This window comes from Phyllobates terribilis, unplaced genomic scaffold (assembly GCF_046119375.1).
Source record: "Phyllobates terribilis strain yellow unplaced genomic scaffold, ASM4611937v1 Scaffold_3__8_contigs__length_932513732, whole genome shotgun sequence".
NCBI lineage: Eukaryota > Metazoa > Chordata > Amphibia > Anura > Dendrobatidae > Phyllobates > Phyllobates terribilis.
The window spans coordinates 472,007,254-472,025,282 of NW_027362763.1; the positions used below are offsets into that span (position 1 = coordinate 472,007,254).

At 43.7% G+C, this 18,029-nt stretch overlaps 1 protein-coding gene across 2 annotated transcripts in view; it reads right to left on the bottom strand.

The window, feature by feature from the left end:
- Positions 1 to 16,073, bottom strand: part of CDK19 (cyclin dependent kinase 19) — a 252,857-nt gene extending 236,784 nt beyond the window's left edge. For both annotated transcript variants that reach the window (XM_073675859.1, XM_073675858.1), the window contains exon 1: positions 15,693 to 16,073. In XM_073675859.1, the coding sequence (XP_073531960.1) occupies positions 15,693 to 15,820 (128 nt within the window). In that variant the 5' untranslated portion in view covers positions 15,821 to 16,073. The remainder of the gene's footprint in view (positions 1 to 15,692) is intronic.
- Positions 16,074 to 18,029: the final 1,956 nt, after the last annotated feature.

Below are 18,029 nucleotides of genomic sequence, written 5' to 3' on the forward strand. Positions count from 1 at the left end.
GCGTGAGAGCCTGCATCAAAGTCAGGTACACGACATACGCAATATGTCATGAAGGGTTGGGGTACATTCCCACGATGAGGAGCCGCTCCGACCCCAACGCTGCAGAACAGCCACACCACTTCCACCCTCATTATGCAAATAAGCGGACGCAAAAAAATTTTTTTTACATCCGGAGATTCCTCATTGATGAAAGTCTATGGGGAAAATCCACATGCGTACCCGCAAGAGAAATTGACATGCTGCGGATCTGAAAGCCTGCAATGTCACTTTCCGCGGGTGAGCCGCGGGTGCACAGAAACGCATAGTGGACATGGGATTTCTAGAAATCCCATCCACTATGCTGTAACATCTGGCTACTGTGGTACCGCAGCAAATCCTGAATGTGGGAACGCACCCTTAAAATCCCTGGGAAGTGAACAAATAAATTGATACCTTCCTAAAAAATGCATTGTGATTAATTTCACTTTCAGACAGTTTTCATAAATCTTTAATCAAGAGAATTTCTATAACTATAGCGATTAGTTATGGAGAGGACTCCACAATGCATATATCTCTTATCAGGGAAGAACCAAATTCCAAAATTTAATAAAAATACAAAAAATGTTTTTATTAATCACAAAAGTATACACAAAAGAATAAAAGTAGCCACACATCAGGCATTGAACCATGCGGATTCACCTCATTCAATACATTGTACTGATCAGATTTCTCTTGCGGAAACTAGCGACTCCGCAAGAGAAATTGACATGTTGCGTTCTTGAAAGACGCGTCTTATGTCCGTGTCCGCGGGTGATCCGCAGGCACAGATGAACGCATAGTGGACATGGGATTTCTACAAATCCCATCCATTATGTTGTAACAGCTGGCCACTGCGGGTTTGACGCTGCATAAGCACGCGGCGTCAAACCCGCAGCGGCTCCTGACCGTGTGCACATACCCTAAAGGTTCAAGTACAGTATTCAATGAGGTTCTCGGTAAAGCTCAAACAAGAGGAACAGCACGCACAAAAAACACACAGGGATTAAGTAATCCCCAGACGATTTATATACAGTATACACATGTGCTTGTTACAAAGGTCATACGAGTTATATTGTCCATAAAGGATAATTTAATTCCTTCCATATATCTTATTAGTTGTGATATCATAGGGAATGCATCTGTTTATTAATATGTCAGGTATATAGTAACGAGCATAGAGCACAAGATACAGACATAACCCTGTATCACATGGAACAAAAGAAGTAGATAATAAAGTGTGGCATGCAATCATATATCAGGGGATTATATTTTTGTGTGAGATAATGTAAGTCTCCCCAAGATGTTATCTAGATGGTGCTGCAACCTATAAGTATGACCAGAGAAAGGGTGCAGACTCAATCTATAACAAAGAATAGCAGGAAGGTGATGGAATCAGAGTCTCTTACCCATGTTGCTGAGTGTGTTCCAGCGTACCCCATAAATCTGCCTGCTTCTTTTCGGAAAAAATGAACGCCGCAGCCATTCAGTGGTCGCTGAATGGCTGCAGCCCTCATGTAACGTCCCTGCGTCAGACTAGTGGGGTCGCAGGGATGTGTACGACAGAGCGATGTACGCACAGATGTTTATTTTCCTCCTGAATCCCTGTGCCTCATTAATAAGTGGTTGTCTGTTTTAACAAATAATTATCGAAAAAATTACATTCTTACAAGTCATCTGTAAAAACAACCTGGCTAGTACAATACAGTGCAACAAGCAGGCTGCAATACAGCAATATAACTCTACTAAAATGGAGAAGTTGCGGCAGGGGATTTTCCATGTTGACCTGATAAAAATACATCTGCTATGATACCAAGAAAACATCAGCAAATTAAACTATTTTAAATCAATGCAGGCCATTATATTACACAAAAGAATTAAAGGAAACCTGTCACCAGGTTTTTCCCATATGAGGTATTGTATATATTCCCCCAATCCGGCCTGCAAGACAAGAAAAACACCTTTTATTATACTCACCTATGAGGTAGTCGGGCCCAATGGGTGTTGCTGTCTTGGTCCGATGCCTCCTTTCTTCTTGCGATGCCATCCTCCTCCTGTGCTTCAAATGGATGACACGTCCTACGTCATCCACACAGTGTCTCCGGCATCGTGTACTTCTCTGCCCTGACTAGGGAAGAGTAAAGTACTTCAATGCGCATGAGCTAGGAATCTTTGGCCTTTTCCTATGTATGTGCACTGCAGTACTTTGCTCTGCCCTCGATGGGGCAGAGAGAAGTACACCGGCGAAGGAGCTCGATGCCGGGGACATTGCTTGAATGACGTAGGACAAGTCATCTACACAAAGCACAGAAGGAGGACGGCATCGCAAGAAGAGAGGAGGCACCTAACAAATTTCTCCTGAGTACACCGATACCCCATATGTGGTGGAAAACGAATGCTTGGGCGGACGGCAAGGCTTGGAAAGGAAGGAGCACCATTCGACTTTTGAAGCGCTAAATTGGCTGGAATAGATAGCGGACACCATATCGCATTTGCAAAGCCCCTAATGGGCCTAAACAGTGGACAAGTGACCCCATTTTGGAAACTACACCCCACAAGGAATTTACTTAGAGGTGTGATAAGCGCTTTGAACCCACAGGTGCTTCACAGAATGTTTTAACGTCAAGCCGTGAAAATGAAACCATACATTTGTCCCACACAAATGTTGGATTTGCCCCAAATTTTCCATTTTCACAAGGGTAACATGAGAAAATGGACCATACAATTTGTTTCACTCAGGCGAAATTGTACATCAATACCCCATATGTAATGAAAAACTACTGCTTGGGTGCACGGAAGGGCTTGAAAGGGAAGGAGTACCATTTGAATTTTGGAGCGCCATTTTGGCTGTAATAGATTGCGGACACCATGTCACATTTGAAGAGCCCCTGACATGTCAAAACAGCAGAAACCGCCACAAGTGACTCCATTTTGGATACTACACCTCTCGAAAAATTCATCTGGGTGTGTAGGGAGCATTTTTAAACCTCAGGCAATTCACAAAATTGTACATTGGGCTGAGTAAATGGAAAATCACCATTTTTTCCACTAAAATGTTGCTTTGGCCCCAATTTTTTTACTTTCAGAAGGGGTAATAGGAGAAAACAAATGTTACAATTTGTTGTGCAATTTCCCCTGAGTATTGGGTGAAAACTACTTTTGAGGCACAGTGCAAAGCTCAGAAGGTAAGGAGCGCCATATTGGAGTTCAGATTTTACTGGAATGGTTTGAGGGTTCCATGTCACATTTGCAAAGCTCCTGAGATGCCAGAAAAGAAAAAAAAACATAAGTGACCCCACATTACAAACTACACCCCTCAATGAATTCATCAATGGATGCAGTGAGCATATTGACACATGTGCCTCACAGAATTTTCTATCATTTGGTTCTGAAGAAACAATAATTACATTTTTACAACTAAAGTGTTGTTTTAGCCCTAGGTTTTTAATTTTTATAATGGCTAATAGGAAAAAATGGATCTCCATTTGTTGTGCAATTTCTCCTGAGTACGCCTATACCCTACAAGTAATCGGGAAATACTTTTCAGGCACAATGGAAAGCTCAGAAGGGAACAAGCACCATATTATAGTGCAAATTTTGTTGTTATGGTTTGCGGGTGTCATGTCACATTGGTAGTGCCCCTGAGGTGCCCAAACAGCAGAACCCCCTACATAAGTGACCCCATTTTACAAACTACACCTCTCAATGAATTCATCTAAGGGTGCAGTGATCATATTGACACCACGAGTGTGTCACAGAATTTTCGGCAGTAAAGAAAAAATAATTCCAGATTTTACATTTTCATATGGTGAAATGGGTAAAAATGGCACCAAAATTTGGCAAATAATTTCTGCTGAATGTGGAAATACCCCATAAGTATCTGTACAGTACTGATTAGCCACACAGTGAGACTCAGTAGAGACAGAGCGCTATTTAACTCTTGGAGAAGAAATTTTTGTGGAATAGTTTGCGGACTCCATATACAGAGACCCTAAGTACTAGAAAAGCAGAATCCCCCTTAAGTGACCACATTTTGGAAATTATACCCCTCTGGGAATTTATCTACAGGTGTAGCTACAATTTTGGCTTCATTGGTGTTTTACAGAAACAAGCAGCAATGGATGTTGTTGAGTGAAAATTGCAAATCTGCCATTGTAGTGCCCTTACATTGCAGTGCCAGTACGTTGTAGTGCTATAAGTTATGCCCAGCTTGTGCTTCTGGAGACATGGACCCCAGAAATTAAGCAGGCTCTCATCGCTACAGAAATGCAGATCTAGGAATACAAAATTTGCTGGATTTCTTTTGGGGGGTGAGGAGCCATTTTGCTTTTCGAGAGCCTTTGTGCTACCAGTAACGTGGAAGCCCCCTATATTTCCGTTAACAGATGACGTACCTGAGTGGGGACTTGCTTTTTATGTGGATGGAGTTGAAACTTTTATTGGGAACATTTTACATCACATTTATCATGCAAACTACGCTGAGCACTTACCTCGCAGTTTCCATCTAAATCTCTGAATGACGTGATTCAGATGAAATCCCTGAGGGATTCATTCACTATAATGAGGTATCAGAGTTACTCTGAACCCGAATGGCCTCAGTTCACCAGTGGCCGTCTTTTCAGAGGTACACAAAACTGTGGTTGACCGCACATTTGTGCACGCTTAAAAAGATGGACACCGCCGGATCATAGGCCAGACAGAGTCCACAGTGTCTTCATCTGCCCAATTATAGGGAATCTTCCGCCAGAGGTTCCGTCTGAATCACGTATTTCATGGATTTACACAGAAACCCCAGCGTAAGTGTGTCGCGCCCCCGGGGGCCTTACTATTTGGGGACAGTATATATGTATCACGGTGGCTGGCCCAGGGCGGACAGTGCACAAAAGGGGTAGCGATTATTAATAAAGTTCAGAGAAATTCGTGATGCCACCTGTGGTGTCTGGTGAAGGTCACCAGCGCTGCAGCAGTCCTCTGAGGCAGGTGACAAGGCAGCTAAAGATGGTACAGCTTCTCACAGGTAGAGCGGGCCTCAGGGCAGTGTAAATAGATAGATGGTGGAATGGTGTGCTGGGCGTTGTAGTTCAGTGAGGAATATTAGCGCCGGTGAAGAGACAGACAGAGGCAATTTCCTTGCAGTCATCCCTCGTCGCGCTGCGTTCACCGGGCAGGGGTTCAGTCCTTTCTCAGCCAACTTAGGAATGCCTGGCGGAACCCCACTTTCATATGTACTTATCTTGACCTTTTCCAGACTCGGTCCTTCTCACCGCTGCCCTACGCTGCTCACTCTCATTCCCGCTTGGGTATGCTGAAATCCTTCCTGTACGTCGGATCCGGGACCAACCTGACCCCCTGGGGTTTTGAGTGTAGCAACCGATCCCTCCTGATCACCTGGCAGGACCGGGGCGTACGGGTGCCGTCCTGCACGCGCCGTACCCCCTGGGATCCTTTAAGTAGAATGGAGCCTGCTCCCTGCTCCCCTCCGGGGCCTCTATCCTGGGCCCTAACTTGTGGAGCAGAGCTCTGACTGAGCCTCTGCTCCCGGACTGTTCCTCTGAACAGCCCTCACTAGAACTGCCCACTATACTGGACTGAACTGAACTCCCCTCAGACCCAATATGGCTTCCTATTATATACTTACTGTATATGTGCTCCGTGTAACTGTTTCCTCCACCCACACCCACTATTGGTTCCCCCTACCTTTGGGTTCCCCCCTACTCCAGCCTGGGCCAGGGCTCAGCAGAAAACTACATTGCGTCTTGCCCCTCCGGCTGGCCTGGAGCAGTGTTGTGTTGGATGCAGGTGGTTGGGGTTCCGTGCGCCACTCCCTCCTTACCTGAGAGAAGGGAGACACCACACCTGGGGGTGAGGTGCAGTATCTCTGTGGCGACTGAACCCTCAGGGCGCCACAAGTGCTCAGTGCAGAGCGCAGGATAGATGTGAGCTGTGCCATACTGCAATCTTTGGGAGGCAGAATGAACAGCAGGTCAAGAATTGGCTATATTTATTTTTTACGCCGTTTCTCATCTGGTATCAGTGATTAGATGGATTTATTCTTCGGGCCGGTGCGATTACAGCGATACTTGTAAAAGTATCTTAGAAAAACTCGTGTTTTTATATTTGGTTACCATCACACACTAAAAGACACTATGTTTTTTTAACAAAAAGAAGTTTTTGCATCACCATATCCTGAGAACTATAATTTTTCTATATTTCTGCCTAAAGAGTCATGTGAGGGCTTGTTTTTTTGCGGGAGGAGTTGACCTTTTTATTGGTACAATTTTAGGGCACATGACATTTTTTGATTGCTTTCGATTCCGATTTTTGGGAGGCAGAATGAACAAAAAAATAGCAATTCAGGAATTGTTTTCCGAGTTTGTTTTTTATGCCGTTCTCCGTGTGGTAAAAGTGATGACATCTTTATTCTGTGGGTCAGTGTGATTACAGCGATACCACTTTTATATAATTTTTTATGTTTTGCCGCTTTTACATAATAAAAACTATTTTTTTGAAAAAATAATTATTGTTGCATTGCTATATTCTGAGAGCTATAACTTTTCTATTTTTCCGCTGATGGAGCTGTATAGCAGCTTGTTTTTTTGTGGGACAAGATGACATTTTCAGCTATACCATTTCTGATTGCGTTTTATCAAACTTTTTGTTCGGTGGTATGATGAAAAAGCATTGTTTTTTGCCTCATTTTTATTTACTATTTTATGGTGTTCATTGAAGGGGTTAGCTAGTGTGATAGCTTTACACATCGGGTCATTCTGGAAGCAGAGATACCAAGTATGTGTACTCTTTGTGTATTTTTGTTTTTACATAAATATATGTACTCATTGGTATAATATTTTCTAATTTTTTTATTTAGTGATTTTTAAAAAAATATTTTTACAAATTTTAAAAACTTTTCTGTGGGACTTCATTGCTCTGATCGCTGGTATAATGCATTGCAATGCATTATACCTGTCAGTGCTGCACTGAAAAAAGCCTCTTAGACCATGCTCGGTGCATGGTCTAACAGGCTTGCCATAGCTGGCAGACACAGAGGTCGCCATGATGACCTCGGGTTGCCATGGCAACGATCCGGCTTTCGCGATGATGTCGCAGGGGCTCCGATCGGAAGTGAGAGAGAACCCTCTCCTAGCTTCATAAATGTTGCAGTTGATATCAATAGCGGCATTTAGGGGGTTAAATGGCCCAGGGCGTTGCCGGCCATTACTTACGTCGAGCTCCTGGTAGCCATCGTGCGGACACAGGAGCAATGACGCAAGTTTACATCATAGGTCGTGAACTATGACGTAAACTTAGGTCGTGAAGGGATGAAAGTAAAAAACATTATTTTTTATTTTTTTTTACAGTCAAACAACCCTTCTAATGTATTGTATTTTGAGTACACACCTACTAACCTAAAAATCTGTGAGAATAGTTAAAGACCACTACTTTGTTACTAATAACCTGTCTTTAGGATATGTAATCAATATCAGATCGATCGAGGTCTGACAACTGGCACCTCTATCATTAACTGCCATGGCTATGCTCACTGGTTAGTGGCCACAGCCATTGTAAAAGCGCTGCGGAATATGTTGACGCTTTATAAATAAAGATTATTATTTATTATGTACTGCAGATCAGTTGCTAATCAATTGGATAAATGTAAGAAGTCTGTCATACATCAAGAATTGCTGATACTGCTTTACTCTTTTTAAGCTATGTTCACATGAACAGATTATACAGTCTGTGTAAGGGGCTCAATGTCCGAACCAACCACGGGTCTCCCAACCTGAACTAACAGCTTCATGTATGCCTAGAAAATGGCCCGGAGAAACATACTTTGTTCGCGCACTGCAGACCATACACGGACCATATGTTTGTGGTAACACAGCCTTAGGCTGTGTGCCCATGATATGTAATAGCAGCATTTTGGACGCAGCTCACCTGTGCTGCATCCAAAAACTGCATTCTAAATTAGAAGCACAGTGGATAGGATTTATAGAAATCCCATGCCCACTATACTTCTGTTTGACGCCGTGTAAACTCACCCAGGGTGCGGCTTTACGGGCAGCAGCATGTCAATTTCCCCAACAGAATGTATTGGATGTGGTAACTCTGCATGTGTTCAAAGAACAAATGCAGTTTTACCTGCGCGATTGGACACAGTGAAAATACGCTGTGTCCAAAGCGCTGCTATAGCCTAATCGTGGGTACATAACCTTAGATATGGTATATTAGCTCAGAAAGATATGAAAGCAGAATGCCCAACCAAATATTTAGAGCATGCAAGATGTCAACCTATAACATGGCTGCATTTTGAGAATAGAGCACTCAGTAGGCCTGACTCCTTCATAAATACCCTAGTTATCATATTTTTATAAATATATACTGTATATTTGCTAACTACAGACCTGTCTCTAACCTTGCCTTCATCTCTAAACTGCTAGAATATATTGGTCAATTCTCTTCTTGAGCCTTTACAATCTGGTTTTAGCTATTTACAATCTACTGAAACTGCCATTATTAAAGTCTCTACTGATCTAATAACAGCTAAAGCTAAGACCACGTTCACACGTTCAGTATGTTACATCAGTATTTGTAAGCCAAAATCAGGAGTATAACAATCAGAGGAAAAGTATAATGGAAACACGTCACCACTTCTGCATTTTTCACCCTCTCCTAGTTTTGACTTACAAATACTGATGTAAAATACTGAGTGAATACAGAATGTGGCCTAAGGCTGTGTGCCCACGGTCAGGAGTCGCTAGTCTCCGCAAGAGAAATTAGATCACTACAATGTATTGAATGCGGTGAATCCGCATGGTTCAATGAACACATGCGGATTCACCTGCGTTCAAATAATGCAGCGTTCATATAACGCAACTCTCATCCACAAAGCTCTTCACAATTCTGCACCGCCTTACATCTCTTCTCTCATCTCTGTCTACCACACTACATGTGCTCTCCGTTATGCTACTAATCTAAAATCTGATATCCTCTATCGTCTGAACCTCACACTTCTGTCCCCAAGACTTCTCTTGGGGACTGCTATCCCAGTTTTCTGGAATGAACTACCCCAGACAATCTGGTTAATTCCAAGTATCCACAGTTTTAAGAGTGCACTAAAAACAAATTTATTTAGAGTGACCTATCACTTCACCTCATTAATCTAACTATTCCCTCCTCTCACTTAAAGGGAATCTGTCACCCCCTGGGACTTATCTGACCTCTAATATGGGCATACAAGTCATAGAAATGTAAATCTATACCTACCTGTATGCCTCATATTAGAGGTCTTGTTGCTGTGAATTTTTTTTTATTCAATCAAGTTTCTGATGCTTGCAGGAAGGGGGTCCTGAAGAAATCCCCGCCTACTGTGGTAATTATAATGTTTCCCCCCCTCCCCTGCATGTCACAGTGCCCTGTGACGTGCAGTTGCCATGGCCAAATCCGGGCACTGTGACATGCAGGGGAGGGGGGAATCATTATAATTCACACAGTAGGCTGGGATTTCTTCAGGGCCCCGAACCTGCAAACATCAGAAACCTGACTGAATAAAAAGACATTTCACAGCAACAAGACCTCTAATATGAGGCATACAGGTAGGTATAGATTTACATTTCTATCACCTGTATGCCCATATTACAGGTAAGATAAGTGCCAGGGGGTGACAGATTCCCTTTAACTTTTTCTCAGACTGTGGTCCCACACGATACATGCACTCAGTTTCTGGACATATGCAGATATTGGCTCAGGATAAGTTCACGCAGCACTTTTTTACCTTTTGTGTCCCCCCTATTTCCTCATAGGTTGTAAGCTTGCGAGCAGGGCCTCAATCTTGTTTGAACTGTTGAATAACATATTGCTTTGTAATGTCTTATATAGCTTGAACAAGTCCACTCTGATTTCTAAAGGGCTGGGAAATAGGTTGCAGCTACAGAAAAAAATTATTATTATAGCCAAATTAATAACTCACAAATTATGTGACATGGTTGCTTCTAGTGACTCTCTATAAATCACTGTAGTATTTAGTTGTAGCATCCTATATCTGTAATTTTGTTTTTAAAATGTAAGGGGGTCAGGTGTCAAGGCTATAAAATCTCACAAGCCCGGAAACTGAAAATGCCTGCAGTAATAAATCATAGCTGCTGATATGGCTCTGAATATATAGCAAAATACTTCCTAAGCTATTCTCGCACAAAAGTATTAAACAGTCTGTGTACAGGTAGCAATGCTCAGACCTATCACGGGTCTCCTGTCCCGAACTCACAGCTACATATATGACTATGAGATGGTTAACTCTGATCAGGAGACCTGGAGTCTGTCCGGGCATTGCAGTCCGGAAAAAAGATTATATAGTATGTTTGGGGGAATGTAGCCATAGGTTTTGTGCATCCAACGTCTTTTTCAGGCAAATTCTGCCTAGAATCTAATTAAAAAAAGAAAAAAAAATGCAACAAAAAATTAGCATAATGCACAGCGTCGTAACAACGACATTGTTGTGTATATGTTCAGTCTTTTATTACTTCTTCGCTTCAGGGTACGGAAAAGTACGAGTATATTTTGAATCATAAATAAACTTTATTGAATCAAAAAATTAAAAACAACTAAAAAAAACAGTGCTTGACAAAATAAGCAGGTCAGGGTCACATTTGGACATATGCAGGTAATGTTACAGGCAAGTGCTTAATCAATGGCTGTATCTTTTGAAAGGCAACACCTTGGATAGATATTTGTCAAATATAACCACTCAAACATGATGATCATAGAATTAGACATACATGAGTATAAAGATATATGACAACATTCCCATGTACCTTTGCCTGTAACAATACCTGCATATCCCACCAAGGACAACACAACATCTGCAAGGAGTTTGTATGTTCTCCCCGTGTTTGTGTGGGTTTCCTCCGAGTTCTCTGGTTTTCTCCCACACTCCAAAGACATACTGATAGGGAATGTAGATTTGAGCCCCGATGGGTGCAGTGCCCATAATATGTGTAAAGCGCTGTGGAATTAACGGCACTATATAAGTGAGTAAAATAAAGAAATAAATAGGTCCAAGGGTGACCTTGCCCTGCTTATTTTGTGAAGCACTGTTTTTTTAGTTGTTTTTAATTTTTTGATTCAATAAAGTTTATTTATGGCTCAAAATATACTCGTTCTTTTTCTGGGATGAATGTCCTGTAGAAAAATGGTGTGTTATGTTATGATTGAGTTTATGATGTAAATAATTATATGGGATTCCATTTAGGGAACTTTGAAGTTAATAGTGGTTAACAGAAGTAGCATGATCAGTCTTCAGCGGATTCTGCTAGAAAGTCACTCACTAGTATTATTTATTTTACTCGCTTATATGGCGCCATTAATTTCTACAGCTCTTTACAGACGTCACCACTGTCCCCATTGGGGCTCATAATCTAAATTCCCTATCAGTATTTCTTTGTAGCGTGGGAGGAAATTGGAGAACTCGGAGGAAACCCGCACAAACACTGCCCTGTGATATGCAGTCGCAGCAGCCAAATCCAGGCATTGTGATGTGCAGGGGAGAGGGGAAACATTGTAATTCACACATGAGGCAGGGATCTCTTCCAGTCCCCGGGCATGCAAGACATCAGAAATATGATTGAATAAAAACAAATTTTACAGCAACAAGACCTCTAATATGAGGCATACAGGTAGGTATAGATATACATTTCTATCACCTGTATGCCCATATTAGAGGTCAGATAAGTCCCAGAGGGTGACAGATTCCCTTTAAAAGTCTTACAGAGGGATATAGCACTTTTGAAATTGTTATCATTTCGGAGGGTGATCACAGAACCATCAAAAGTTTTGTTGCCAAACAACAACGTCGCAAAAAACATGTTGAAAAAAAAAGACTTGCATTAACTGCCAAAGATTTGGGATTAAAAGCGAAGTGACCAGGAACTAATTATCCTCTAGTGCTGTAATATTCTAGAACTTAAAACTCACTGGAGTGTTTGGAAGTACAAGGTGTTCAGTGCTCAGAGACATAGCCAAGGTAAGGAAGGCTGAAACCCGACCACCACTGACTAATCTACAGAAATTAAAATGTTAAGACTGGGCCAAGAAATATCTGAAGACAGATTTTTCAAAGATTTTATGGAGTGACAAGGTGAAAGTGACTATCGATGGACTAGAGAAATGAGCCCGTGGCTGCACAGAACTCTACTTCAACTCCAGCAAGGTGGCGGTGTGGTACTGCTATGGACTGGTATTATGAAAGAGGAGTTAGGCCACGTTCACACATTCAGTATTTTACATCAGTATTTTTAAGCCAAAACCAGGAGTAGAACAATCAGAGGAAAAGTATAATAGAAACACGTCACCACTTCTGTATTTATCACCCACTTCTCTTTTTAGCTTACAAATACTAATGTAAAATACTGAGCAAATACTGAACGTGTGAACGTGGCCTTACTTGGACCTTTTTGGGATGAAGATGGACTCAAGGCACTTTGTTCAAGCAGTAGTACAGGAAAAAGTTTGCATCTTTCAAGAATAACAAGATTTTTATGCAAGACAATGATGCATCGCATCAAAGTCTTCCACTGCTTGACTAGTCAGTAAACCTGTTAAAGGGAACCTGCCACCAGGTTTTTCCCATATAACTTACGGCCACCATCTTTCAGCCTTGTGTTACAGCATTTTGGAATGCTGTATATAAGTGTCCAATCCGCCCTGCAAAACATAAAAACGACCTGCACAGGAGCGCGATGGGGAACACTGTGTGGATGACAGGACGCGTCAGCAAAGAAGCGAAGCATCACAAAAAGAGAGGAAGTGCTGGATCTAGACCAGAGACACCCATCTGACCGGACCACCCCTAGGTGAGTATAATAAAAGGTATTTTTTTTTGTTTTGCAGGGCGGCTAGCTATACATTTATAAGATGCCATGAGATGATGTCAGTAGTCTCTTAACGATGCACATTTAAACATGTTTCAATTGAATATATACAAATGTGTCTTTATAAGCCAACAAAGAACACTGACAGCTAGATGCACCATTTGTGGTGGGAGGATTTAAGCCACCTTTTTTTGTTTTTTTGGCATTCCTTGATGTTATTTGCATCAAACTCTTCAAATTGGTGCAAAAGGTTCATGAATTTTGTGCAAAATAAAAAATGGTGTTTATTTTTGTTTTTTGACCTGCTTTGTGACTTTTTCATGCATAAAGTCATACGTATTGCTAATTGGTGCAAAACTGCAGCAAAAAAAATTCTGGCACATATAAAATTACTCCGAGAGGTATGTGTTGGTGGCAGGAAATGGTGTGTACTTGTGACAAAGTTGAAACTGTATGCTAATGAGTTGCAAATATAGTGGGGTGGACACTGCACTTCCAGGTCTCTTGCCTTTTCTCCTCTCTCCGCCCGCTGCCTGTCTCTGACTGACAGGTCACTCATGATTCAGTGGCATGTCATAGAAAGGATGCAGGCAGCGGGTTGGGAATAGGGAGAGGGACAAGAGAGCTGTTAGTGCACTGCCCACCCCACTACACTTGCAATTCATTACCATTCAATTTCAACTATGGATTTTTGTAAAACAGAAAAACTAATTTCTACACGAAAGACATGGAATTAATCAGCCTTAGGGCTCGTGCACATGACTGTATTTTCGGTCTGAGTGCAATCCAACAAAAAACACCAGATCGCACTAGGACCAATGTTATTCTATGGGGCCGTGCACATGTCCGATATTTTCCTCGGACAGAGTCTCTCTGAGGAAAAAATCCCAGAATGCTCGAGTTTGATCCGATATTTGGATCGGACTCGGCCATGCAAGTCGAAAACACTGGACTGCACTCAGGTGACATCTGAGTGCAGTCTGATCTCTGCAGACTCACAGAATGGAGTAGATGGGAGAAATTTTGTTCACTATCTTCTCTGACGAGAAAATCGGATCACACTATGTTCACACTCTGATCAGAGTGTCATTTGCATAATCAGCCGGATTCTCTGGGATGGGAGAATACATGGCCATCTGCACCTGCTCTTAAAGCGCCTTCACATACATGTCATTAGTTGGGGAATAAAATCCTGATGACAGGTTCCCCTTAAAGTGAATCTGCCACCCCCTGGGACGTATATAACCTATTAATATGGGCATACAGGTGATGGAAATGTTAAACTAGTCCTACCTATCCTACATATTAGGGATCTTGTTGAGAAATCTTATTTTATTTTTTTAAGCTAACGATTTCTTCCAGCTCTGGGCGTGCGGTGCCAGGAAGAAATCCCTGCCTCCTCTCTTCATTATAATACCACCACGCTCCCATGCATTTCACAGTGTCCTGCGACGTGCAGTTGTGGCGCTGGTGTCCCACGCCTGCGGCCTGCGCTCTCTGCACCATCTGTATCTTTTCCTCCCTTCTATGGGCAGTGTACTCAGGGATCTTCTGCGCAGGCGAGTCACTGTGACTTTCGCTCCATTGACCTCCGGCGTGCGTGACTATAAGATGCTCTCCACACTTTCTCCCTGTATAGTCATCCCTAGGAACCCTGTGTATATGTATACACTGTGACGTGCAGGGCAGGGGGTGGTCTTATAATGAAGAGACGAGGCAGGAATTTCTTCCAGGCACTGCACGCCCCGGAGCCTGGAAGAAATCATTAGTATAAAGAAATGAAATAAGATTTCTCAACAACAAGACCGCTAATATGAGGCATACAGGTAGGACTAGTTTAACATTTCCATATTAATAGGTTATATACGTCCCAGGGGGTGACAGAGTCCCTTTAACTCTGGATTAATGCCATATAAGCAAAGCAATGTATATCCAAAGTTTAATATCTGTATATTCAGGCTGGGGCTACACTGAAATCGCAGCGTCACGTTGCAAACTCACATCTGATGATTTCCTATGGGGTGACATTGCAACGTCTGACGACTGGGGCACAAAATTACAAATGTTAGACTTTGTCGCTGGTCACAAGTCGTATTCAGCTCACTTGCCGTAGACTTCAAAGCAAGTCACATGCGTCTTATCTGCAATTTGGTCCTATTTATAGCAAAATTCGAGCTCTAAGAGTGGCAGATAAGACGCAGGACGCGTGGTAGGATAGCCACAGTCTACAGAACATGTCCTATGTGGCACTAGTGATATCCCCATCATCCCTCCTGCATGTTGTGGAAGGATTTTCCTCTGCACATTGCATATACGGTATGACAATTCACTGCTACCCTTCCTAAACCTGAAGAAATACAGCAATCTAAAGTCATACTTCTAAATACTGGAGCCATTTCCTGTGTAAGCTTTCAGGTCTGTGACCACAGCACATCCAGGAGGCCAGAAGAGTGGGCAGGAGCCAGCTGTGGAGGCATCTCCAGGAGGCGGGCACAAGGCTGGCTTACCCCAACATAAACATTTGTAGCTGCTCCCCCCTCCCCCAACACAAGTTCAGCAGCATCCCGGGCGTGTGCAGACGAGGAGGAGGAGGAGGAGGGAGGCTACAAACAGTGCAACACAAGTGCAGCCGCACAACATCCCCATCAATAACTGACAGCCGCCGTCCGTTCTCTGTACATGTCCGTGCTCCCCTCACACACAAAGGGCACAGTGCACACTCCTGCGCTATCACTCCATGCATCCACTAGTGGAGAGCGGGCACACGCCGCCCTATACACGCCCCCTGCCCTCCCTCCAACCAGTGCCACTCACCCATCTTTCCTCTTGGCTTTGTAAACATGCCCGTAGGTACCACGACCCACTTTGCAACCTTCATATTCAAAGAGATCCTCCACCCGCTCCCGCTCGGCAGACAGCTTGCTCTTAAACTCGTAATCCATCCTCCTGGGCCAAACAGTGTTTAACCCATCAATGCGCTGGCCGCCGGGGCTGGCATGTAATCACTAGGCAGCTCTCGCTCCACCATTTCCTTGTTTTCCTTCTCCTATGCACATAGACGCATGCCATGTACTTTTGCAGGCACAGCGCCCCCTGTCTTTACTTTCTCTTTTGGTAAACTAGGCTGCAGGATACAATGGGTTACTGCCCGCCTACAGCCGAGGCGTCTTGCTCTAGTTTGGGTGGCAGCGGCGGGTGTCTGAGGAAAACCTGAGTGTGACAGTGTGACGAGTCACTGGGCCTTCCCTCATGATGAGGCGACAGGCATCCCCTAACTAGTATGGAAGGTCGTGTGTAGTGGGTGACCATATCTCCTGCTGAGATGCAGAAGTCCCTACACTAGTATGGAAGGTCGTCTGTAGTGGGCGACCATATCTCCTGCTGAGATGCAGAAGTCCCTACACTAGTATGGAAGGTCGTCTGTAGTGGGCGACCATATCTCCTGCTGAGATGCAGAAGTCCCTACACTAGTATGGAAGGTCGTCTGTAGTGGGCGACCATATCTCCTGCTGAGATGCAGAAGTTCCTACACTAGTATGGAAGGTCGTGTGTAGTGGGCGACCATATCTCCTGCTGAGATGTAGAAGTCCCTACACTAGTATGGAAGGTCGTCTGTAGTGGGCGACCATATCTCCTGCTGAGATGCAGAAGTCCCTACACTAGTATGGAAGGTGGTGTGTAGTGGGTGACCATATCTCCTGCTGAGATGCAGAAGTCCCTACACTAGTAAGGAAAGTCATGTGTAGTGGGCGACCGTATCTCCTGCTAAGATGTAGAAGTCCCTACACTAGTATGGAAGGTCGTCTGTAGTGGGCGACCATATCTCCTGCTGAGATGCAGAAGTCCCTACACTAGTATGGAAGGTCGTCTGTAGTGGGCGACCATATCTCCTGCTGAGATGCAGAAGTCCCTACACTACTATGGAAGGTCGTGTGTAGTGGGCGACCATATCTCCTGCTGAGATGCAGAAGTTCCTACACTAGTATGGAAGGTCGTGTGTAGTGGGCGACCATATCTCCTGCTGAGATGCAGAAGTCCCTGCACTAGTATGGAAGGTCGTGTGTAGTGGGCAACCATATATCCTGCTGAGATGCAGAAGTTCCTACACTAGTATGGAAGGTCGTGTGTAGTGGGCAACCATATCTCCTGCTGAGATGCAGAAGTTCCTACACTAGTATGGAAGGTCGTGTGTAGTAGGCGACCATATCTCCTGCTGAGATGCAGAAGTCCCTACACTAGTATGTAAGGTCGTGTGTAGTAGGCGACCATATCTCTTGCTGAGATGCAGAAGTCCCTACACTAGTATGGAAGGTCGTCTGTAGTGGGTGACCATATCTCCTGCTGAGATGCAGAAGTCCCTACACTAGTATGGAAGGTCGTCTGTAGTGGGCGACCATATCTCCTGCTGAGATGCAGAAGTCCCTACATTAGTATGGAAGGTCGTCTGTAGTGGGCGACCATATCTCCTGCTGAGATGCAGAACTCCCTACACTAGTATTGAAGGTGGAGTGTAGTGGGCGACCATATCTCCTGCTGAGATGCAGAAGTCCCTACACTAATATGGAAGGTTGTCTGTAGTAGGCGACCATATCTCCTGCTGAGATGCGGAAGTCCCTACACTAGTATGTAAGGTCGTGTGTAGTAGGCGACCATATCTCTTGCTGAGTTGCAGAAGTCCCTACACTAGTATGGAAGGTCGTCTGTAGTGGGCGACCATATCTCCTGCTGAGATGCAGAAGTCCCTACACTAGTATGTAAGGTCGTGTGTAGTGGGCAACCATATCTCCTGCTGAGATGCAGAAGTTCCTACACTAGTATGGAAGGTCGTGTGTAGTGGGCGACCATATCTCCTGCTGAGATGTAGAAGTCCCTACACTAGTATGGAAGGTCGTCTGTAGTGGGCGACCATATCTCCTGCTGAGATGCAGAAGTCCCTACACTAGTATGGAAGGTGGTGTGTAGTGGGCGACCATATCTCCTGCTGAGATGCAGAAGTCCCTACACTAGTATGGAAAGTCATGTGTAGTGGGTGACCGTATCTCCTGCTGAGATGTAGAAGTCCCTACACTAGTATGGAAGGTCGTCTGTAGTGGGCGACCATATCTCCTGCTGAGATGCAGAAGTCCCTACACTATTATGGAAGGTCGTCTG